General features: G+C 48.4%; 2 protein-coding genes across 6 annotated transcripts; one reads left to right on the forward strand and one right to left on the reverse strand.

The window, feature by feature from the left end:
- Nucleotides 1-1346: 1346 nt before the first annotated feature.
- On the forward strand, nt 1347-14183 carry sh3tc2 (SH3 domain and tetratricopeptide repeats 2). Of its 5 annotated transcripts, none has more exons than XM_055512453.1 (22): nt 1347-3984; nt 4557-4655; nt 5444-5575; nt 6005-6132; nt 6290-6395; nt 6634-6777; nt 7734-7935; nt 8085-8158; nt 8698-8893; nt 9061-9197; nt 9389-9439; nt 9554-9828; nt 10049-10243; nt 10329-11189; nt 11285-11505; nt 11574-11740; nt 11858-12035; nt 12127-12277; nt 12367-12489; nt 12576-12726; nt 12801-12997; nt 13094-14183. In XM_055512453.1, the coding sequence occupies exons 1-22, from the start codon at nt 3960-3962 to the stop codon at nt 13811-13813; spliced, it is 4533 nt and encodes a 1510-aa protein (XP_055368428.1). In that variant the 5' UTR covers nt 1347-3959; the 3' UTR covers nt 13814-14183. The 5 variants fall into 5 exon arrangements, with proteins under 5 accessions (XP_055368428.1, XP_029021128.1, XP_029021129.1 ...); XM_029165295.3 differs by having other exon boundaries at nt 1347-3882; XM_029165296.3 differs by having other exon boundaries at nt 1348-4466.
- Nucleotides 14184-19286: 5103 nt separating this feature from the next.
- On the reverse strand, nt 19287-24335 carry adrb2a (adrenoceptor beta 2, surface a). Its single transcript, XM_029165493.3, has 2 exons — nt 23750-24335; nt 19287-23490 (listed from the first exon to the last, which is right to left on the reverse strand). The coding sequence occupies exon 2, from the start codon at nt 23488-23490 to the stop codon at nt 22246-22248; it is 1245 nt and encodes a 414-aa protein (XP_029021326.1). The 5' UTR covers nt 23750-24335; the 3' UTR covers nt 19287-22245.
- Nucleotides 24336-25283: the final 948 nt, after the last annotated feature.

The raw sequence follows: 25283 nt of genomic DNA on the forward strand, positions 1-25283 counted from the left end.
GATTAACCCTTCGGTGTGTGTCTGCCCTGTGGACCCGCGTCTGCTGGCTGCTGATCACGCTCCTGTGTCAATCCTGCATTGTGCCTTTGTCCTCCCGCCTGATGGGGCAGAAAAACAGGAAGCTGGCCTTCCTGCGCACTGAAGGCAGTGGGGCAGGAGGCCGGCAGGTCAACGCCAGCGCTGTCACGGTCTATAGAGGCGCCGGCGCTCCCGTGATGCGACGGCGAAGGGGCCTTCTAATGGAAAACGTTTCCAAAAACAACAAGGTGTGTCTTCTGAACACATGATGGAGATGCATGACACAATGCGTTGCCTGATGTTCTTCAGTTGGAAGTAATGTGCCTTTTGTTTGTCAGCCACTCTCAGACCATGTGTCCTCTATCAGCTGCAGCGATCAGCAGTGAGCTACATTCTTCACTGACACAGCCAAGGGCTCCTAACACACAATCTACCGTCCACTCCACTGTGTCTCCACCTCCTTCTGTGTATTTGCCCTTTGTTGCAGTGCACCCGCATGCCCTCCTTCCCTCCGTTCAAACGGCCTGCGTCCTGCAGCCCGGCGCAGCCGGCTGAACGGTCACATGCTCAGTGCAGGACAACATGTCTGGGCTCAGGGTGACTTTGTGTCTGCGCCGTGGGGCCCGCGGATGCACGACCGGTTTCAGAGTTTATATTTAACCAAGAAGGCACAACACACACACAGGGAAAACAAGCACCCTGGGCCTGGGGATTGTTATCTCCCTCGCAGAGATAGGGACGTACACAACCCAGAAAGAGAAACGGGGTCAGAGGTAGAGCGAGGTCACAGCTTTTTGCGCTGTCAGGCAGCACACATGGGCAAAATGCTTCGCATTTCTCAGCAGCTCGCTCGATGTGGTGGAATGTGGGTGTGAGAGACTGGATGAACGGGACTGTTGGAAACCTAAACCCCTGGAATTAAGTGACCACACAGGTCTGGATTAAATGCCTGTGAACCAGCTGAATGTGTGTGTGTGTGTGTGTGTGTGTGTGTGTGTGTGTGTGTGTGTGTGTGTGTGTGTGTGTGTGTGTGTAGTGTTTACTGTCACAGCAAACTGGTGGAACTGGTTGCAGCACGAGGAAATACCTGGAGATCGTTTATACGTATTCTGCTTTTGCTGCTGTCAAAGGTTGAATAGCTCCAAAATGCACAAATTCAGACTCTTGTCTGCTTCTATCTTGTCGTACGTTCACGTGTTTCCACATTTTTGAGAAAGAGGAAGAGTGAGAGAGGGAGTAGAAATGTAGGCAGTACCCTCGTCCCAAATAAGTAATGGGAGGAGTTTACTGCAAAAAAAAAGAAAAACTTCCTCAGGCAGTCCCATGCCGTGTGGGACAGCTTCTCTAGCGCACACTCACACAGACTCACACACATTCACACACACTCACACACACTGTCAGTCCTCGTCTTTTTCTGTTCTGCTTTCTCTTCTGCTGTTTTGGGGCCGAAGGTGGAGAATGACGGCGCGACTGGCAGCTGTGGTCGGACGCAGTCCACCGGTCGACTAGTGGAAGAGTACACACACACACACACACACACACACACACACACACATACACTCAGAGACACGGACACACACACACAACGAATGAATTGAGAGGAGGCAACACAGCAGCAGCAGCAGCACATAGGTAAGAGTGGTCGTTTTCTTTTGGTCCGGTTATGTTCGAAGTCCAGCTGCTTCATGCGTTTTTCTTATCTGTACTTTGCCCTATGTCACGTATCCATAAAGTCGCTGTCACTCAGCAGGTTAGAACAGGGGCAGAGAATCTGGAAATGGCCAGCGAACGGTGTGAAATGTAGTGATTGTGGTTCCTTCTTATATTCCCCGGTTGCTTAGTAGTAGCGTGTAAATACTTTCAGTACTTCCTCAAGAGCAGAAATGACTCAGTGTCCGATGCAATGTGGAAATAAAACTACAATAAAGGTAATTTACGGCTCCGGGTCCTTGTCGCGGTGCGTTTGAGGGAACGCAGCACTGTGGGAATCTCCCTGCAGGGAGCCTTAGATCCACAAACATGGAGAGTGCTGACGGGGGTCGCTCTAAACTTAGACACGGTCTCCTGTTACTCTGCTCGTATTCTAGCGCCACACACACGTTTCAAACGCCGCCGACCCCATGTGCTTCTCACTACGGCTGCGTGTTATTGTCACCGACGGTCAAATCCACCGCAGGTGTGTGTTCTTGTTGACCGTGTTTGCGTCCCAACGCCGCTGTGATTATCTGTCCTGTTCTGATGAAGCTTCAGCAGCTCGACCGGCGTCACGTGAGGAGGACAATGCAACAATCGCACTCTGTACGTTTAAAACCGGTTGCTAATGGAGACAACTGCAGTCCCTTGTGTAACTGTTGGTCATGTGGCATAGAGACCACGTTTATTGGATTACATAGAATCCGTTACACTGAAGTGGAGGAGTTCAGGGGTGAGAGGATGCCCCACCACCACTTCCCCCCTCCTTCTTCATTGATAGTCTACAATAATCAGATGCTGCAATGATGTGATAATTCATTACACACAGGGCAGGTAACATTAAATCACTATCACTCTACTGTAACTACATCGTATCTTTGTCTCTTCACCCTTCATCACCTACTGTATTTACATAATGTGAGTCCTCTCAATTTGACTAACGTGGAACTCGTAACGCATAAAAACATTTGGTCTGACATCATCCCAACCAAACAACACAAGGCCTTCTTTGTTTACTATCTTTTTCTGTCTAAATTTATCTTTTTCTCTCTGACATTGTAAAAAAAAATCAAAGCTCAACATTCATCATTCATCATCATTGCGTGCGCAAATGTTTGTTTCCTGAAAGGCAGAATCCAGCTTTATTTCGCCACCTGTAACTATCTGTGGCTTCCTCCGCTCAGACTGATTCATCCTTCACACTGTGAAGACCGACACAATATGAATCACCTTCGTAAACAAATAAAACAAGCTGTGATGATTCATGTCAACTCCTTGTTTATTCAATCGCTGGCAAGCGATCGCAGCCAATATGCGCAGTCATACGCACGCTCATCATTGAAAACAGAAGAGAACGTTGTATGAATTTACAGCAGATCTTATCGTTCCTGGCGCAAAGGTCGCATTTATATAGAGATAGGAGTCATATCTGCGATATGGTGATGAATTTGATTTCTGGACCAATTTAATCTGAGGCATTCACGATCAAATTTGAACCGTGAGCCTTCACCACGTGGAGCCTTGAACATTCTCCTCATCCTCCACCTCCTTCCATGAAGGTGTGCTCAAGCCCTCTCATCGGTGCATCCTTCATCCTTAACACCCCCCCCCTCCCCCCGAGACCTTGCAGCCTCGGCCTGTGTGGCATTGCCTTACAGTGGCTCAGCAATACATTCTCACCAGCACTCGTGCCGCCTCTGCCACGCACATTCTGCTCATATTTTCACTGACCCACACTCAGCACAACGCACTGGGAGGCTCACACACACCAATTGCAGAGAGTGCTTTGTGCATTCACCGTCTGACTGGGCAGCTGCTGGAGAGAAAGAGAGAGGGAGAGAGACAGAGCGAGAGGCCGGTGGGAGGAGGGAGACGCAGACAGTAGGAGACAGAGGGATTACGAAAAAGAAGCAGACCCAGACAGATAAGGAGGAAATATTCCACGTGAACAGCACCTGGTGAGCCGGACCGGACAGGGAGGGGAAACGCGGGCCGTCCAGTGGAGAGGAAGGGAGCAAGGGGCCTTTAAAGGAGCCGGGGGCACCGAAGGGATGGCATTGATCTCTGGGAGCTGCCGGCGTTTGGGCCAGATGGCGTCTTGTTGCTGCAGACCTCTGCTCAACTCCTCGTGTTGTGGACCGCTCATCAAAGTGTGCCTCTCCTCCTTCACAGGTCGGTCCCAGCCCGTAGACTCTGTGGTATCATGAGACAGGCAGCTGCACTGAGATAGACAGGGGAGTAGGTGTAACATGGGTAACGCGCTTAGCCAAGAAGGTAAAGAGGGCGTGTGTGTGTGTGTGTGTGTGTGTGTGTGTGTGTGTGTGTGTGTGTGTGTGTGTGTGTGTGTGTAGCAGCATGACGACCCCACCAGTCCCGGCGGTGCTAACTGTGCTCTGTGTAGCAGGATGGAAAGAATAGGCTGTTGTCCTCATCAGCCTGATGCCACGATGCATTGTGTTGCTAAGTTGTGTGTCTCGTTGTCTTGCTGTTAATGCAATGCATCAAAATAATACTCTGCCATGTCCTCTCTCCCCCCCACAACGCATGTTAGACAATAACAGGAATGTGCTCAGAGTCAGGAGCAGGGCAGCGGTTTGAGCCTGGAGGTTGAACCGACGTCAGGCCTGAGTGTGTTCAGCGTCACCGTGTCCCCACAGCCCGTTAACGCCTCACACTAACCGGCAGCACAAACCTGGCAACCGCAGCTTTATCCCCAACTCTAACCCCCCAACGCAGATTCCCCGGATGTTTAAGTGGTACAGTGTGAAAACACGCTGGACTGAGAGCGGACCAGACTGAATGTTTGATGCTTTTATCCAGCGCTGATCCGCTTCCGCTGTTTGCAGACATCTCCCCCGCTGAGCTGGACGCTCTCTGGAGGGAACCACCCTACACCCTTGGGGGAGCAAGCCAACACTTCCCAGGAAATGACATCATGACTCAAGGTACTGTACACATGGCTGCTCAGGACGAATGATTGGATTAATCTTGTTCGAATAGCACAGAAGACGTGAGGATCCCGTAAGAAAGAGCAGTGGTGCTGTGAGGAAGGGTTTGGGACATCCTCCCTGCACAATGGAACAAATCAGGCAACGCCTGCAGCCAGCTATTATATGCACCCATCTGGCTGATATTTATAGGCTCTGAAATGATAAAGATCCTGTTTATGCGCTGAGGTGAAGTTAACTTACGGACTTCTCTCGCCTGGTGCCTGGGTTCATATGCGTTCACATGCAGCCTCATTCTGGTGCTCGTCCTCCACTGTTGACTCACAGCCAGCAGGGGTTTCTGTGGGCTGACCACAATCAGCCCAGATGTGGAAGAGGCAGAGAGCTATGCTGCCTGTGGGCTGGACTCAGACTGAGGAAATGGGTATTGACTGTATTCAACTACAACACAAATTCATATGCTGGAACCAGAACCATGGGACTCTTATAGATTCTTAATTTTATTTATACTCCAATGTTATGATTATTAATGTCTATTGCCACGTCCCACCTGTTGTTTCTAGTCACATCCCAGGAGCAGCATGGGACATGGAATGTGAGCACAGACTTTGTGATAACACTGTTTTCCCACCAGTCTTTGTCACAGAGAAAAGCCAAAATGATCTGTTTTGTGAACACAGACCTTGCCATCGATGCAGGGAGCTTTTTTCTTTTGGCCTCAGATCAGGAGATTTTACCCACCTGACCTCCATCCAGATTCTCCTGGTTGTGCTGCTTCTATCCAGGTGTTGGTGAGGAGGAGGACGGTCCCGCTGCGGAGTCAGGCGATGCCGGGCCGGAGCCGGACAACTACTGGAAGAAAAAAGCAGCTTTTCTCAGAGGAAGCACTGTATCGCTAGGAGACAAATTCTCCTCAGGTTTGTGGAAAACTGCGTTCCTCTCTAGTTCAGTTTCCATTTTATCAACAGAAGTCCTGCGCCGTGCATATTACTGTACATCTCCATGTGATGATGAAGCACATTTCCCTGCCTACTAATGTTTTGCTCGCTCAGCAGTTTAGAGCCATCTATCAAATTCCCCCAGGTTCTTCCTCTCAAATGCATTTAAATGGCCAGAGAGTCTAGAGCAGGACTAATAGCATTGTTATTCCTCCAGAGACTAGTAATGTGCTCACGGAGCATCTCATTAAAATTTGAGCTCTTATTTATCACAGGCTTGAAAGTTTTTGATAAGTACATTTTTCTTTCGTTTGTCTGTATTTACACTTTTTATTTGTGTCTATTGTTGTATTGTTATTATTGTATTGTACATATTTAATAATGGGCATGTTCTCACCGTTGCCATAGAAATCGCTCTCCTGTTCACGGGGAGGAGACGCTCCAGCCAGAATCCCGACCGCGCGCTGCAGGAAGCGCTGCGCACGCGACTGCGGGTGGTGGAGAGCAACAGCCAGGATGTCATCCAGCTCTTTAAGGTGAGTCCCAGTCAGACCTGAAAAACGCAAACCGTGCAATACGTGGACGCCAAGGCCGACCTCTTGATGTTATAATGAAGACTGCGGCACATTGCGATGCACTTAACTGGTAAAAGGAGAAGCTGTCCCACTGAAACGTGGCGCTTGGTTTCTGCAGGACTTGTCTGCGCGTCTGGTGTCTGTCCACGCTGAGAAAGACAGCTTTGTCCTCACATTCAAGACTGTGGAGGAAATCTGGAAGTTTTCAACCTACCTGGCGCTGGGTAGGAAACCAATGAAGTCTTCTGTCCGGTTGTGTACTGTACATTGGGTCTTGAGGCCTCAAACACAGATTTCATCAGTTAGTGTTTACTTTTTATGATGAAAGCAGCTTTGAAAACTATTAAAAAAATGAAAACCTTAAAAAACATAGAGTCTCATCCTTAGCTGTATAACTGTATAACAAGTGTTGTGGTGCAGTCATCTGTACATTAAAGCCAGTCATCTGCTGCTTTGGATCAGGATACGTGGCTCGCTGCTTGGAGAACTTCCTGTGCGATCAGTCCTTCTGGCTGGACCCAGTTCTGCTCAGCGACTTGGAGATCAACGTAAGTGTGGATGAGGAGCATCTGGCCACACTCTACCTGGACCTCGTGCTGCAAGAAGGTGAGATGGGATGTCGTGCTGTGAAATCAAATACTGTAAATGGATCATTTGTTGAAGATTTTCAAACACTGCTGTCAGTGATCTGACGATGTCCTTAGTTTAGCTAGTTAAACATGACATGTAGTAGTGTGTGTGTGTGTGTGTGTGTGTGTGTGTGTGTGTGTGTGTGTGTGTGTGTGTGTGTGTGTGTGTGTGTGTGTGTGTGTGTATGTGTGTGTGTGTGTGTGTCTCGTGGCTTTAATTATAGAGGTCGCTGTTGTCATTTGATCCCATTACTTTAATCCATTTCACTGACCCCAATTAACACTGTAAAACCTAATGAATGGGGTGCTGCCCATCACTTTGGGCAAATTAGACTTTGCATTTGCCTTATCTGATTTATGAAAGGCCCTTGTGTATCTCAGTATAACAAAAATCATAACTATTAAGGACCTCTAATTACAAGTCAGCTAAATTAAATGTACTGAAAATCCAAATGCTTTCAATGAATGCATCAGAATTGAATAGAAGAGAATCTCAGCAATTACCTTTTTTTGTTAAGCCATATTAGTGTTCTGCTAAAACAAGCCACTTGCCTACAACAATGTATATTGATTTCCTCCTGCCTGCTCCACACACACATCACTACCTACTACTCTGAACATTTCCTGAGGCAAAAGGCTTCACAGAAATGTATAATGGTGTAGAACTGCAGTGCTGGCAAATGGTGATGAGAATTACATTAACTTAATAGGGAGGGAATATGAAACATCCATCATTTGCTTGTGACTGAATGAGGACGGAGGAGCTATAGCAATTTTGCTGATCCTTAACTTAAGCACGGAGTCCTACATCAACACACAAGCACGGTCGCGAAGCTCTCGCTACATCTGGATCTGTGCGCGCTCAATTGTCCTGTCTGCGTGCAGCTGTTTGCCGGGCTCCGTTAAAGCCGCGTCTGTGTGCTCGTAAATCAGGATCCTTCTTTGCAAAGGCTCTGTTCACGAGAAGGGAGCGGGACGAGGACGACGAGGAGCAGCTGCCGTTCAAAAAGAACGACCTGCTGATGGTGAAAGACACGGGGCAGGAGAACATGTGGGAGGGCACCATGCTGGCCACGGGAACCCACGGCCTGGTGCCGGTCAATGCCATGCAGCCACTTCCCTATCCTTTCTATCAGTGAGTCAGCCTTCGTTTTCAAACACCCTTTCATTGACAAAGTGATGATTGAGAACCAGTCGGCCGTGATTGAATGAATGCAAGCCGTACGAGGACTTCTTCTCGTTAGTGGGCAGGTTTTTAAAAAACTCCACTTCCTGTTTGGTCAGGTGGTTCCTGAGGAAGTACCAGGGCTACGCTGGGTGCTCGCCAACAGAGAAGGAACCACATGCACATCCAGTTGGTAAATTCACACACAACACACACACACGCACGCACAACAAACAACGAACAAAACCCGCTGTACAGGCTGCTCACTATAGCAAACACGCATGCAGTTTGCAAAATGAGACCCACTTCCTCCTTCTGCGGTGACACTATGACGAATAAAACTCCCATCTGCTGATTTGACTCTGAGATGCTAAAATTAGTTGAAATGACAAACGGACAGATGCTATAATTATGACTCAGCAGGGTCTTTTAGCATCACCTTCACTACTGTCAAACGTCTTCATCTGCCCTAAAAGGGAAGGATTCTTCCAGGTAAAAGTCTATTATTAACTGAACATGAGCTAAAAAAACCTCCAAAAGCCAGATAACGAAAGAGGCAGATAATAAAGTGCAGAGTGAAATGCAATAAAAATGCAGATTGCAGATTATTTTCTGTAATTGTGGCTTTAATCTTTTAAATTATATTATTTCTACATATTGCGTAATGAGCTATTTTATTGTCAGACGACTGTCGTGCGTTGTGATGGACAGCAGTCCTCCTCCTGCCCTCAGTGACAGGTTCCTGCGTGGCAGTCGTCGACTACAGTCCGGTTTGGCCGGACGAGCTCCAGCTGAGCCAAGGTGACACTGTGGAGATTCAGGGGCTGCTGGTCCGAGGCCTGGGCGTGTTCATAGGAAAAAACACCTCCACAGGAAACACCGGATTCGTACACAAGGCCCACGTCAAACCTCTGGACACCGTGCCCTTGTAAGAAATGATGTTTTTCAGGCTTGAACTGAATGCCTAATGATGGTTTGTCTCTTGGACAGTGAATGATGCAGCTCTTTCTGTTTGCATGGCCTAGGGAGGGTGGAGGAGGAGGCCTGGGGGTCAGCTGAGAGCACAGCGCTAGTAAACTTTGCTTCCTTGCACAGAAATGGACAGTTGGTCTTCCTGACGGAGGAGGAGAGATCGAGCCTGGCTCACATCAACCTATGTGACTCGGAGTCAAGCGACAGCAGCCTGCTGGAAAGACTCTTCCCGTCCGATGTCAGCTCTGTGTACAGGCTAGGTAAAGTGGGAGATGTGCTCTTAGTCAAGGTGTGCCAATGAACACATTCTAGGTCATGTTTGTTTTCACGTCACGCTTTTGTGAGTTTCCTAAATAGTGGTGAGGTTCAATTAATTCTTAGAAACCTATTTCTGTCTTTACTCCGAAATGGAACATTAGAGCTTGAATGGATTCAAACTGTCTGCTTGCAGATAGACTGGATGAGACCGACTTCATGTTTATCAGACACCAGCCTAAACATGGTAAAGCTTCACAGCTCTGTCAACAAGCCGCCTCACATAAAGGATGAAATCATCACAGACCTCTTTGCTCCGTGCTGTTATAATTTACCGCTCTGCTGTATTTTCCTTCCACAGTAAAGTTTCCCACAAGCACCCGTCAGAGTGTGATGTCGGAGAAGAGCGACGGGACGTCCCCCCACCACTCCTCCCCTCGTCTGTCCAGTCGCCACTCCCACGAACCTCTGCCGCGCGAGGGGGAGCGCCTGTCCTTCAGTCTGGAGGAAACCTTCAGAGAGCTGGACGAGTTCCAGGTGGACCTGCCTCTTTTCCTGGAGGAGAACAGCTGGGAGGGGGAGGAGTCGGAGCTCAGCGACCCCACGCTGGCGCTGCTCAACCACCAGCACTTCCAGGTCCGCAAAGTCCCAGGTCGACCAGTTCAGACCAGTATAGACACCAGGAATTGCATCTTTCAGGAGATATGCGGATAAATGCAAGACTGTTTTTAATTACATATCAAGCCTGAATGATATGAGGTTGATTTGATTAAATCCACTATTGCTGTGTTACAGTACAATGACCTTATATGCATACAGTAGTTCACCTCCCCCTTGGGTTTGTTGTTTCTTCCAGGACGACTTCCTGCCCCTGTATGACCTGCACTATTCCTTCCTGTGGCTCACCTTTCCCGGTAGGACTGAGGACGAGCTGTCAGGACATTTGGAGAGCGTGAGGGAGAGCGCCAAGCGGACGGGCATGCACTGGGCGCATCGACGGGCCTGTTTCCTCCTGGGGCGACTGTGTGCGAAAAAGCTGAAGTTCTCCCAGGTTCGATTTTCATCTCCGTCCACACGTTCCTCCTTTTCTGCGGCCCTCCTAAATCTGACGTGCCGCGTGTCCCTCCCGCCCTCAGGCCCGCGTGTACTACGAGGAGGCCCTGAGCGTTAGCGTGGACAGTTTCGCCGACGCGCCGCTCCTCGTCGCGCTCCTCACCAACATCACCGCCGTCTACCTGAAGCAGCGCATGACGGACAGGCTGCCCCGGACCCTGGAGAAGGCCGGCGCGCTGCTCCTCTGCCTCCCCGGTCACACCTTCACCTCTGCCGACGAGCTCGAGCTGCTGAAGCTCCTCTTGAGGAGGTCGCTGGTGGCCGGTGACAAGCACCTGGAGGCTCGCGTCTGCTACCTCGTCTCCCGCCTCTTCCTTCTCCTCAGGAAGTTTGACGACGCGCTCCCCTTCGTCGAGCGCCTCCAGTTTCTCTCAATCACCCTCTCCGCGAGCGAGGGCCGGCCCATAGCTCCTCTGGACCTGAACTGGCTGCTGAGCTGGCTCTACCACCGTAAATACATGCCTCATTTGGCGCTAGCCTCTCTGAGTCTAGACTCCAGGCAGGACCACTCCCTTGCGGACGCTTTCCAGAGGGTTGAGTTGTTTATCAGAAACTCTGTGCGCCTCAACCCCCACTGGAAGGAAGGGACCTCCCTGCTCCCCGCTCCTATTGTCATCTACCTGCAGCAGGCTCTGGCTTTAGCTGAGATGGGTGAGGACATGAAGACTCAGAGGGACCTCTGTTTGGGCTTGGCCTCAGTCTACCAGCAGCACGGAGCTTTGGATAAGGCAGTGCGCTGTGCTCAACAAGCTGTGGAGACGGGGGGCCACATCAACGAGGAGGAGGGATTTGAGGCCTCTGTGCTGCTCGGGTGGCTACTGGTGTTAACAGGACAGGCTGAAAAGGCCCAAAGTGTCCTACAGCCGCTACTCACGTCGCTCCAGGTATGTCAACGAACGCTCAGCATGATGAAAGCATTAATATATTTGTTCCTGTCAGAAATTTTTCATTTATATGATCGTCATGTGGACATCTCCAGGGAACAGACAGCCCGACACAGAGAGGAGTCATCCACAACCTCCTGGCTCTGTGTCTAAGGAAGCAGAGTCGGGTCCGGGAGGCTGGCGGCCATCTTTACTCGGCTTTGGCGATCTCCAGGGAGGACGGTAACCAGAGGAACCAGGCCCTGGCGCTAGCAAACCTGGGCTGCTTGGCACTGGATGTGGGGGCGCCTTGGATAGGAGAACGCTTCTTAGTCAGGTCCGATGTCTGTCCTTCTGTCTTGAATGGAAGTTTCACGGCTTGCTAACTTAGTTGCGCGTCCCCAGGTCGTTGCATCTGTTTTTGGAGCTCTGGGAGACCCACATTGACGAAGAGCACGTGCAGACCTACCTGTGGCTGGGGAGGAGCTACAAAGACCAGGGCAGGAGTCAGGACAGCAGGGCATCGTACGAAATGGGGCTACTTATTGCTCTACATGCCAAAAACCTGCACAGTGAGTTGAGTCATTAAAAATGTGTGCAAAACTTTGTACTTTGTGGGGAACGTCTGGGCTGAAGATGTTTTGTCAGATGCGAGGTGAGGTGGTCGTGTTTTTCTCAATGTCCTATAGGTCAGATGGTGGTGGCTAAGGTGCTGAGTCGGCTGTATGCTGACATGATGCTCTATGGTCAGAGTATCGTGTACTATGAACACTGCGTGTCAGTATCCAGAGAACTGAAGGACAAGAGGCTGGAGGGAGAGTACCTGGAAATCCTCAGCAGCCTGTACCTCTCGCTCAACACTGAGAAGTGAGCCCTCCTTACCTGCTCATTTGCATTTTTCTGTCTTCTCCTTCCTTAATATGCTGATATTGATTTAGTTTGGCTTTCTGCGATGCAGATCATCCCGTAAGTCTCTGGACTACACTAAGCAGAGCCTGAGGATCTCCATTGATCTGGGCAAGAGGGAGGAGGAGTCCGAGACCTGGCTTCAGGTGGGACGCATCTATTACCTGATCCAGGAGGACGAACTGGCTGACATGTACCTGCAGGTGAGGAGCACTGGTTGGAACCTGGACCCAGATGGTATGTAGACACTCCGCATTCCTGGGGGAGTTAGCATATTTGTTTGGATTGACAGGCCGCAGTGAAGACAGCCCTGAGAATGAATGACTCACACTTCGCCATGAGCATTTACGAGGAGGCTGGCGACGTTTACTTTAAAGGCCACAGGAAGCAGTTCGCCTCGCTGCCTTTCTACAGGGTAAGAGGACGCAAATGGCAGGAAACCAAACCTGTTTGTTTTCACCCAGCTGATCTCGCTGACCAGTAACAAACATGCGGTTCCAGGATGGCAGCCTGCCGTTCGCGCGGAGCATCAGGGACCTGCAGTCGGAGTTCCGCCTGTTGGGTAAACTGAGCGAGCTGCTGATGAACCACGGAGAGCAGGAGGAGGCGCTGCAGTACGCAACGCTGGCGGTGGAGGTCGCCGGCGAAACAGGTACAGGGTCGGAGCCCAGCCTCGGGCTCAGGTTCCGCCGCAGAGCCCTCAGAGTTGCCTTTGTGCCTCCGCAGGTGTGCGTGTGAACCAGAGGGCGGCCTTCCACCGCCTGGCTTCCGTCTACTACAACCTGCAGCAGTACGAGATGGCAGAAAACTACTACCTCAAATCCCTCTCCCTGAGTCCTGCTGTCCTGCAACACCCATCGGAGGCTCGCTACTACACCAAGGTCTACTGCAGACTGGGGAACCTCACCCTCCACAAACTCAAGGTAGGAGAGGAATACACAGACAGTGCTTACTGTATGATTCTCTCGTCACTGTACAGTACGTGTTCATTTGACCTTTCCACCGTACATTCTGTCCAGGATGCTTTTGATGCGGTCGGCTACTTCCACTTGGCTCTGGCGGCGGCCTTAGAGGACCAAGCTAACCCCGAGGCCCAGTACGTGGTGTACATGAAGCTGGCGGAGATCCACAGCAACTACATGCCCGACGCTCACATGTGCCGAGTTTACAGGAACCGGGCCCACAATCTGAAGAGGGTTCTGTCTGGAGAGGAAAGCGCTGTCGCTGGAGATGGAAGCGCGGAGGATGCAGACGCGGAGTCTGATCCGAACCCGGAAAAGGACCCGGGTGAGGATATGGGACGCGCAGAAAAGCACGAGGACAGTTCGGCTCCACAAACCATTCATGAAGGCTCAAAATGCACCAAAGCTAACGCTGCAGATAATAATGTGAAAGACGATCAGAGCCTGTGTGATACGGAGGCATCGGAGAGAGACACGGCGGCCAGTCACTCGTACAGTGACAGCATTTACACGGAGTCCTTCGACACGGCGAAGGAGCAGATCTCAGACTCCAGCAGCTCCACTGACACTTTACAGACCTACCAGAAGCCCACCGACGAGAAAGACTCCGACTTCCACAAGGATATCAGCACGCCTAGTCAAATACCTGTCAATCACCCAGAGGACATCGCAGGACAGGCCAGAAACTCTGCTTCTGAAGCTCAGGACGAACAGAGCGCCGGCTCTGAAAAAACTAGCGCCAAAGCAGATCCTGATGTAGAAACATTCTTTATTTAGAGCAATCAAGTCTGATCCCCACTATGCAGAGGCCGTTAAGTTAGAGCGTAGGAAGCTGTAAGTGTAGAAATCACAAATATACAGTACAGACTTAGATGATGTCTAAACACGGTTGCACTTTATGTTCTTCATTGACATTTCCTGTTGCACACATGACCAACAAACTGCAACGTTCCAGCCACAGGGCACTTAATGTGAGAGAGAGGGTGTCAATGCTGTACAGCCGCAGAAGGTTAGTGAATTCAAAGCATGTGCCTTTTGTATAATATGTACTGTGGTGACCTGTGCTTGTAATGTTTTCTAAAATTTTTATTATCTCTGGAAGATATGACAAAATATGAAGTAATAATATTAACAAAGCCTTGTTTTATTTGCTGAGCTTTTATTGAAACCGGAAAAGTCAATGACATCACTGTGTAGTGCTACAGTAGATGAGATGGAAGGGAAGGTTAGAAGGACCAGTGTTCCCATGTGAGAGATTTAGAGAGATTTAGCAAGATTTGAAAGTCAGGAAGCACTTTCAGAAAGGTGCCACAAGGGGGAACTATTATATTGATTTTGCGCTTCGCTGTAAACGCTATTTCTCAGTCCAAGCCAGCTGTGGACAGTGAAAGTCAAAGCCTGCCTTGCATCTCCACTGACAGGCTTAACGTGAAGCGATGGAGAGACAATGACTTCCATCATCTCACCATGGCAATGGATTTGATCCAGGCGAAGCGCTTTTGCAAACTGTCAACTGAGTTTGGCTCCGATAACAACATCCTGTTATGCAAGAAGCTCCTTGTATTACGCTCTAATGGCGTGGGGTTTGTTTGTTTGAGTCTTTTTCCAGACAGAATCACCTTAAAGTACAGATAATAACACCCAGGGATCCTGCTGCTCGGGTTTAACCACACCTCTGGAAGCAGAAGTCTGCATAATGACTTGCACAAACCTTAATATGGTATTAACTACTCCACATTTCATGGTACCAACACTGTGGGAATTGCAGAGAATCCCCAGCGAGCACAGCGAGGGTTCAGGCGCACAAAGGGATTACCCCTTTGAATGCGGGACGGAATGTTTGCATATGTGACCTGAATGCTGAATAACGTTGCGAGGCTTCTTCCTTCCCCAACGCCGGCAGGACTCGAGCACAAGTTCAAAACAAGTTCAGCCGCTCCAAAACAGGCGTCGGATTGTTCTCCCTTTATGAGCATTCCCAGGGCCACTCTCAAATGAACTTTGGGGCTTCGTCGCCAACGCTTTTACACTCTGCTCTCCACCGAATGCTAATGAGGAGCCAGCGAGCAGGCGGCAGAAATGTACAAGGGGAAACTCTCTCAAGCTCCAAAAAATGAGCAGCGTCATCAGTCAGATGAATTTAGGTTTGCCTCTGTTTAATTAAGAGGTAAAAATAGGTACGAGATGATAGTCCTCATCAAGTTACCTCGCGGTTTAGTGTCACCATGGCGATTTGTGTGGTTTGTTATCACTAGTAACCACATTTAACTCCACATGCATCCTGTCACTGACTGTAACTATGGGTCACGAGCAACAGAGCTCTGTTACATAACACGCATCACTAACAGCCAACACAGAGAAGCTGCGCCTAAGGTTACAGGAACACGATGCTGAGCACCTACTGCAGCGCCTGCTGCCGTTTCTTGGGCTGGTACCAGCTTTATGCACAATCACGTCTGTTCTGCCTCTTTGCAGCCGTGCTTTGGTAAAATATTCCTGGTTCTTGGGAGGAGGAGAACATGAAGCGAACTCAGTGAACGGAACTCTACGGCGCGGATAAGACCCATAAATGAGGTCCCGGACTCACAGATGTGACAGTAAATACCCACAATTCCTTGTCTGTTTTTCTTTGAGGGATTTGTTGACTAAAACCAAAATATAGAAGATCCCTGAGCCTTATCCTTTGAGAAAACAGAGCTTGAGAAGGAAAGGAAAGGCGCGCGAGGAACCAAAGACTTAATACAATAAGTACAAACATAAACACAAATTGCATTTCAAATATATTAATACTGTAATACTGGAGGATTGACACATTTATGGCTTTTGAGGATTTAGGATGAAGCTTCTGTCACAATCACACTTATACTGCAGCACACAGTCCAACCAGGGCTTTAAGGAGTGTGTAAAATAGACAAAAAAACAAAGCGAGAGGGAAAAAGGAACGAGCGCATGCACGACAGCCTCCTAATGGAATTACGGAGTCCAATAGTGACAAACTGATGTTATTAATCTAAGCGGGGCTCTTCATGCTGCTGCCAGGCCTGAGTGCTCTATTAATATTCCCAACAAAACCCGCCACGTGTTGAACCTCACCGGGAACACAGTCGATTTGTCACAGTTGAGCGTGAGCGTCGGGATCCGTGTCTGTGTTTGCGCATCTTCAGGGCACAGCTCCACGCTGCACCGGGGGCCCGTCCTTGGGCTCTCTCTGTTATTGAGGGGACGCGATTGTTTGAGGGCCGCGGCCTCGGAGACACTGCGCGCCTTGTTAAAGGCGCCTCGTTCACCTCAGCGGGGTCAAGGTGAACGCCAGCAACAAGCGGCTCGTGGCCAAAGCTGGGTCGACTCTGGTTTCACTCTCGTTGCAGGTTTTCATTAGAGGAGGTTCAGGCTGCCAGCATCTGTCACTTCACACGGGCCTTGACCTCACATATGAAGCCGTTAATATCAGTAATGTTTAAATAAAAGCTCTTTCAAGGCTCTTCCATACAGTAAGTACTCACTACAGTACGTTCATACGATTCTTGTCTGACCTTCTATTTATTAATTAAATAAATACGTGATGGAATTCAGTCCAGCTGTTCTTTCGCTGCTGACACAAATCTAATGGAACGTGTCCCCCGTGTTCCCCCGTGTTTTAAATACACTTCATAGCTTCCACATTTCACATTCTGTACTTAACGCTGGACACTTCCTAGCCGCTGGACGTTAACCACCCGCCCGGGAGACTCAGGCTCCCTTTCTATATCTGCCGCACCCTAATAGGCCTCTGTTTAGCTTAGTAAACACTGGGAGCATGGGAGGGAGCGCCGGGGGAGATCTCTGTGGCGTCAGAGCAATAAAGACATGTTGGCATCACTCCGTCCTCTGTTTGTGTTCCTTTTAGAGGATTTAAGTCTTTTAGGATCCTCAGTCGTCCAGGAGCTGAGCGGAAAGCTCTGCTTGATAAACAAGGTAAATTCTGCAGCCTTGGACACAATATCCAACGTTCAGCAATCGGATCTTTCTCTTAAGCCAATCAGATCTATAGAACGTCATGAGGAACTGAGGCGGCTGCAGAGAGGTGGTACAAGTCATACCTGACAAAGCCGCCAGCAAATAAAATTGCTTACCATTAGTCTACAATGCACTGCAGCTGGCTCAGACTCCAATCGATTATTTGGGAGCAGATTATGAGTGTTATTTAGTCAGATAATGGCGCTATCAAGCCAGAAGGAACATTTAAAGTGGTATTATTACACCACACCCTCTCCACTGGTGTCGGCTCGAAATTAGTCAATTCCAAATCAAAGCATTTGACAGCATAGAGTTAAAAGAATAAAACTTTAAACAAGGTAGTGCAACGCTCCCTGACGACTCACACAGTACGTGACCACCCATGTTTTGACCTCATGCAAACTTCACCCAGAATAGATTTGTCATCATAGGAAACTGATGTTTGTCCCGTTTCTAGATATCGGTCAGACGCACATTCTCTCGGCACATAAAAACACACAGGGCTGTTGATTAATACTGCCTTAAGAATCATTTGATTACTTGCCAGTTTGGAGGAAAGGAAGAGGAAAGGAGCCAATGTAGCAGAAGACATGCAGTGAGTCTCCCACGGAGAAACATAAGTCAAACCTGGGTTCATATTTGCTTTTAAACCTGGGGTCAGATGGGGCTTGTTTTTCAGAGAAGGTCAAGTCGCTCCATGATTTGAGAGCAGCTCATAGTTTATGTGCACTCACTTTCACATGCTCTCAGACACACACACACATTCTGAGGGGCTGCAGACATGGTGGTGCTTGTGGACGTAGCTCCATCAATGACAATGTTTTTACATGCTCGCACCCCTTAAGCACAACGTTGTGGACATGATTAACATATCTCACATCCATTATCTGTGGCTCTGAGCACCTGCCAGGTCCAGGTATTCTGTTTGGCCGTGAATGATGCGAACATTAAGTACGTTCTCAGTATCTCAGTGTCAGTATCAAGCCGCACAAAGCATGCGACAGATCTCACAGACTTAAATCTGCCCGTGTCCCTTTGGATCGGCTCACCTGAACCCCTGAACGACACGCAGCCTTTTACACCACTCACTGAAATTGCAATCCGACTCTGCAGGGGAAACTTTAAGGGATTAAAGGTTAAGCGAAGTGGAGAGCTCTCAAACACTTGTTGCAACGCCGATGTTCAACTGCAAAACTCAAGGGCAGGTGATAATAGCTTTTAGACTGTTTCTATATTCACAAGTAGCTCTAGAAATCCTAAGATATAATTCTTAGGCGACGCCTCGACTTCCTGAAATCGACTGTGCTAAGCCCTTATTTACGTTCGCTGTCAAGTATTCTGTTTTCATAAAAACCCAGTAGTTTTTAACGTTTCATTTCAGTTTACTTACTGAAAATACAGGTGCTGCTCTGTAGCGAATTTAAAAAAGTCTTTACTTGCACAGCTGCACGGACTCTAATAGATCATGTTATGTTAAATATAACTGTTGATCCATTAAACAAATACAGAATAGTGCTGTTTACATTTTGCATTGGGCGCTTTACTGTAGTCTTTATGCCGAAACATATACAATCAGACACTTTGGTGTCATTTGGAACGGGCCCTGTTTGGCTGCAGCCGTCAAGAAGCACCCGAATTAGATCCTTATCTTAATATTTATGTGTTAAGATGTGTGAGCGAAATGTTTTGCTTTAAAGAGAGAAAAAGCTCGAGGACTGACTGTACCAGCGCGACGAGAGGCGTGACAAGTTTGGCTGAACTCGTTTTGCACTTGTCAAATAAAGGGAGGGCGAAGGGAGAGCTGCGTGGCTGATGGCTGCACATTATGCCATTACAGTAGAAGAGTTCAGTCGTCTTTGGTTGCCATGAAAACGACATGCAGCAACGTGCACCTTCCCAAATCTTACAGGGTTTTTTTAGTTCTGGTCATGTTTTTTTTTTTTTTATATCAAACTCCATTTCTTACCATAACCACTCTCCGGCTTTTAATCTTTATTCAGCACATGAATATATTTATGCTAGAAAGTGTTCTCCACTCTGACTAAGTGCCAAATATTAGGACACATAAATGGCACCGTGTATCTCCAAGGTCTCCTTTGTATAATTTAGGATTACTTGGATCAGTGGGTAGGCATGTTTCAAAAGGGGAATGGAACCATCCAGGCCTTCTCCTCACCATCAATTCATTAATTGCATTTCATACATATTGTTTTGCTAAAATGATGATACAGTAAAAGACACATCACTCAGGTCGTCACATGCACCAGTACATCATTTATTTCAATACAAATATTACAGCACATACACAACTGATTTTCCATAAATACCTACAGAACACCACATGTTGTAACAGGCGTCATCACCTCAACCAACAGTGACTGAACTTGTGCGAAAGTAGCTTGCGAACATTTAGTAAACATTGAGCTTAGTGGCGGCGCTGTCACCGTGGCAACGAAAGACGTTCACATGAAGTTTACTCGTAGGTATGAAAGGTGAAGCACTATTTACCTTGTGTGATGTAGAAAATTCACATTTACATACATCAACTTATGAGAGAAAGTCCACCTTCCTGGACGTCTTTAGTGAGAGTCTGCAGCGATGCAGACTTCCATCATTATCTAGACGTTACTCAGTCATAGGTTGTGAACTCAATTGTGGAGTCATTCATTTTAAACACACAACAGACATTTATTGAAAGTGCTATAGAGTACTGCTTTAACCTAATCTGAGTCACAGAGGAGCTGCTGTTGGACAAAGTGACTTTTCTATTGAGATGCCAACAGCACTGGATCACAATGAAATGTGTCAATTCTTGACATGGTTTGATCATTTACACTGTGTGTCTGCACCTGTGGTTACAATGGTTAATATGTGTCCATCTGCATATGGTTCCAAAGCATCATATATATCTGGAATGTTGACGAGTCAGCTAATCATTTAAGACTTGTGGCACATTACTGTGTTGTGTCCTCCAGCACTGGCAGGTGCGGGTGAGAATTACATTCCTTACTGTAATGGAGCATCGATGAAGCGAATCACATTGAGACAGCTGATGTGAGGTGCAAGGAGAAGCCACTGCCAGGAGGGAGCAGTGTGGATATTCAGTTCAAACGCTGCTCCACACGAACACGTCGCCACACACGTAGCTGCAAACATGCAAATGTCACATCATCAAGTGCTTCGAACGCGGAGCTTTTAGAGTCCAGCAGCAAGGGCGCCGTCGAAAAGAAGCCATAGAAAGTGCAACATCGATATCTTGGTCTGGGAACCGTCTATGCGCCTTCATGCTGTACAGAGAAAACGCTGAGAGGATATTTCTTACCACAGCCAGCTGTAAATCCATGGAAACGCACAGTGACACCATATTTACCACTACAACTAAGGTAACAGTGCAGACTAAACCCAGACATACAGTACATCGTGATTACTCTGAGGGGACAAAGTTCACAGTTTTGACGATGTCAGCTGACCTTCACTCCCGGAGGCAGTGCCACATGCACTAAAACGCGGGTCACCAACACCGATTTAGACTGGCAGAGAACCCCCCCCCCGAGCCTCCAGTAGACACATTTAGCGTGCTGTCACTTTGATCAGAACATACAGGGGAAGGCCAACCTTCAGCCGAAGCAACACCTCTGTTAGCAAAGAACCGGCAAACCGTTGTGTGTGCGAGCAGTGGGGTGACATTTACAGCTAAAGCCCCGCAAGCTAAGTGCTCATTGTCCATTAATGCTGCTTAGGTGAAAAAAGCGACATTCCCAAGAGCTTGTGACCTTTAGTCAGGTGATAAAAAAGGGTCATCACAATCTCCACATGGGCAACTATATACTTTGTAATATGATAAGGGAGGCTTCTGATTCGTCAGCTACACAGCAGAGATAATGGATTAATTTGGTTTTATTGGCCTGGGCTCAGCTGGATTGAGACGTTTTATGGACACTGCACACCGAGAGGTCTTTAAGGGAGACTGACTGCAACAGCTGGAACAGATGAGACCCTCCTCTGAGCGCTTCCTAGCGTCTTGTCCGAATGCCGTGAAGACGCAGTTTCAACGGCACAGGAACTCTGGGAAATGACGAAGCCGTGACAAAGGTGCACCAGGAGAAATTTGTTTATCTGCGTGAACAGTCAGCGCCAGTGCATCTCGGGCCTGGGACTTTGTTATCACTCGGCTATTTTGATGCACTGTTTATTATTATATGTGGTTCGTACACTTGTGCCATGTCTCGAGCAAATGGTTTCTCTAGTTTCAATAAACACTGGACGCAGCACGCACAAATTTTAATAAATAAACACGGTTTTGTGCAACAGCTGGAAATCCTGTCGCCGCTGCTGCCGCTGGTACATAGAGAGGTCAAGGAAGAGCTGATAGTGTGTCAAACAAAACAGTAGCAGTCTACGCGATGTGCAGTTGAAAACATTCGAAAAGTGCAATGAGATGCATGTAACAGCTCCAGGCTTTAACGACTTTGCACCTAAAGATATACGATATCAGGACCCGGCTGACAACAGCTGGCTTTGAGCTTTATCATATGATTAACTGGGGATAACCCCCGCGAGCGTCTCAGCTTGCGCCGGTGCAGCTGCGATACGTGCGAACGCTCCGGCGCTATCTGCTGACAACAGAAAGTCCCACGCAACAGGCTGAAAAACACACCAGAGCGGTGGCGGGGCCTCAGCATATCTGAGCAGCGAGACGCCGGAGAACGGGTTCCATCACACCTGCTGCCGATCGTCCTACAGATGCACAAACTCAAAAATGACCAGGGGCTGGATTCAACCAAATTATAATCCTGGCTGCTTTTGGAATGTATTTCTTTGATGAACAAACCAATGAGGCATCACGGTTTGATTCCTAACAGTTGCTGACAGAAATAAATTACTGTTTGGGATCTCTCCATGATAACTCAATCCCACATTTTTTTTAAATTTCAGCCCGTTAAATAGCAACTTGTATAAACCGCAGGCCATTTATTCGAGTGAATAAAGACGTGATGAGGTAGATGTGAAATCAATATGATTAATGTACTGTAACAAAAAGAGACGGTATCTACCTGCAGTGTCTATTCACTGTGTTTGACCGTGGCCATGCAGCCTCCAGAGACTGTGCCAGTCAGCTCAGCTGGCCTTACCTTACATTAGTCAATTTGGAAAAAGTTTATGATAGCGTGTAAACGTGTGAGGATTGCCCCGGTTACAGAAGTCCTAGGGCTCTAAAGGACGGTTGTTACAGTTGTTAGGCCTTTGCTGCAATTCCCATTAGGGTCCACTGATCTGTCCACAACACCGCAGGCTCCCGCGTCTTTCGCCAGACATCCTTCATTGTGATCGGAGTCCTCTGAGTTGCTCTTATTCCTCCCTTGCTGCTCACTCTGCCAGCTGTGCCTGCTGTAGACGTATCCGTTCACGGGGCCGGCGTTGCTAAGGCGGGTCCTCTTTATGCAAAGGATCTCCTTAAAGGCATACCTGAACTCGGGACTTCGACAGTATATCATAGGGTTGAAGGCCGAGTTTGCGTAACCGATCCAGTTCAGTATCCGAAAGGTGAGCTGAAAGTCCACCGACCATATCGCCACCACCACGTTGAGCAGAAAGAAGGGCAGCCAGCAGAGAGTGAAAATCCCCATGATGATGCCCAGGGTCTTTAAGGCCTTGTGCTCCCGCAGGCAGAACTTGGCCTTCTTCTGGGCTCGCCCATTCGTGGCCTCCGGGGGCTTGAGGTTGCTGTTGTCGTGGAAACGTCCAACGCTTTGGTCAATCTTCTTCAGTTGGCGCCGGGCCTCCTGGAAAACGCGGCTGTAGACGAAAACCATGATGATCAGGGGGATGTAGAAGGAGATGATGGAGGAGGTGATGGCGTAGGCCATGTTGGTGTAGAACTCGCAGCAGTGAATGTCCTCGGTGCACTGCTTGGCCTTCTCGTCGTCGGACTTCCACCACTTCATGTGGATGGGCAGGAAGGATATCAAGGCGGCGATCACCCACACCAGCACGACCACAATGCGAGCCTTGCACTTGGTCAGCATCGACTGGTACCGGAAGGGGGAGGTGATGGCCAGGTAGCGGTCAATAGCTATGACGCACAGGGTCTCGATGCTCGCCGTCACGCAGAGCACATCCGTGGCGGTCCAGAACTCGCACCAGAAGCTCCCGAAGTACCACGTCTTGAAGATGATGTGACAGGCCCCGAAGGGGATCACGACGAGGCCCATGACCAGGTCGGCGCAGGCCAGCGACGTGATGAAGCAGTTGGTGACGTTCTGGAGGCGCTGGAAGCGGCCGATGGCTGTGATGACCAGGATGTTACCGAACACGATGCACAGGACCAGTAAGGACATGACCCCACCCAGCAGGATCATTGTTACCTCACTGTAAGCCTCCTCGGGCATGGCTGGGTCTGAGGACGACTTGATCTCTGCACTCCCATTGAGGTACTGAGAGGGGGTTGTGCTTCCCATCTAAAGAGATCATATGTACACGCACACACAGAAGTTGAGTTTGAACCTAAAAATGGCCTGGCATGAACACAAAACTGTCCTCGGAATCTATACATGCAGAGGAAACTAGCAATTAAATTGCCTGGTGTGAGTTTTTGGATTTATTTTTACTAAAAGCTAAAAGCTAAAATTAAAGCACCAGCAGCGCAAAACAAGTAGGTGTTCGTTTCATTAGGTGATTACACCATCTCAAAAATATCTGAAAAAATAAAAGACAAACCTCCACAGGTAGTTTTTCTGCTTCCTGCTTTCCATATAAAGTAGAAATGTGACTGTTCAGTTAGTTCCCATAAAGTCTGCAGTGTCGCACGTCCCTCTCTCAACTTTGCGTTTTCCTCCGCGAGTCGTCCAGATCACTCCGCGCATCAGCCGAGCAGCGTTGCCTCTAATGTGTCTCCCAGGCAATCTGTCAGAGCCTTTATACTGCGGCGGGGTGCAGCTATGACGTCACAGTCAGCGCTCAGCCTCAGCCAATCGGACGGCGAGAGGGCCCGAGGAGGGCGCCGCGAGCTCCTGCGAGCCTGAACGCGTTGTCCTTGCGGCCGCTTCTGCGGGGCTGCTCGAAACACACGCAAAAGTCTTTTCTGATACGTCTTAAAACATGGAAACAACTTCAAAGCGCAACATACGCGCAGTACGTCTGGCCACATGCACCGTTTCCAAAAATAAAAAAATAAAAAAAAACGAGACAAACAGTTTTGCAGTCCGTGAACTCCGTGGTTTTATAGCTCTTACATGTTTATCTGGACATTATTAAAAGCAGGTGAGGCTTTGAGTGTTGCTCCAACTGGCACTGGTTAAACCAAGATCCGTACATGGATTTATTGTTAGTGTGCATGTACTTAATTCTTTAGAAATGCAACATTAGCAATGGTGGAGCCCTAAGCAAAAACTATGTATGCAGTGCAGCAAGAAAAACAAGATGTAGAGGTTCAACTTCAGAATATTCTGTCCTATTTGTGTTTGAACGTGCCATTTCACCAGAAACCAGCTCAGATGTTGCTTTAAATAGACAAAAGAAGCTTTGGGGATTCGGGACAAATTTGCATTTTAGTAAAGCTTTACAGGGCCCATGCAAACAGGGGTGACGTACGGTGCAGCTGTTCAGCGAACCTGAAATGTATTCAAAGCCTGAGGCACAGTGAACTGTTGTACTGTGGCTGTGCATTAGCCAAAATAACCGAACCCTGGAAAACGGTGGGTCACAACAGCTGATGTACTGTAAAGGCTGCTTTATCTTTGATTCACTTTGTGTCCTTTGTGTCACCATGAACTTTCCACGTTACTCCCCAAATACTTCAGCATCAATAAAATATAGACATCCTGCATGAGTTGGTGAGCGAGCGCGAGCCGAGTATTCGCTAAGAGCCTTTAAAAGTCAAGAAATGCATGACAGGTGTGATAGTATCCAGAACATCTGGACTGGAAAAACAGTGGAGAACTGAGCTACCTGTGGAAAGATCACTTTACACATTCACGCGTTTTACTCTGTAGATACACAAACACGGGTAACAAGTCAAGCGCTGTCTGAGTTCTGACATCGAGCAGCTCTGCTCCATCTAACAACAAGAGAGAGAGCTGCTGAGAGTTTTTATTCAGCAGTTGCTGCATTTCGATTGACTTTCTTCCCCCTTGGTTAGCTTAATTCAGAATTTTGTCAGTCATAAAGCAATCAACGCATCTCCCATCCCTACATAATTTCTTGTTGTGTACTGATTCTGTTTTTTTATGTTAATGACAAGTGGAGGCAATTT

Source organism: Betta splendens, chromosome 10 (genome assembly GCF_900634795.4).
Source record: "Betta splendens chromosome 10, fBetSpl5.4, whole genome shotgun sequence".
Classification (NCBI taxonomy): Eukaryota; Metazoa; Chordata; class Actinopteri; order Anabantiformes; family Osphronemidae; genus Betta; species Betta splendens.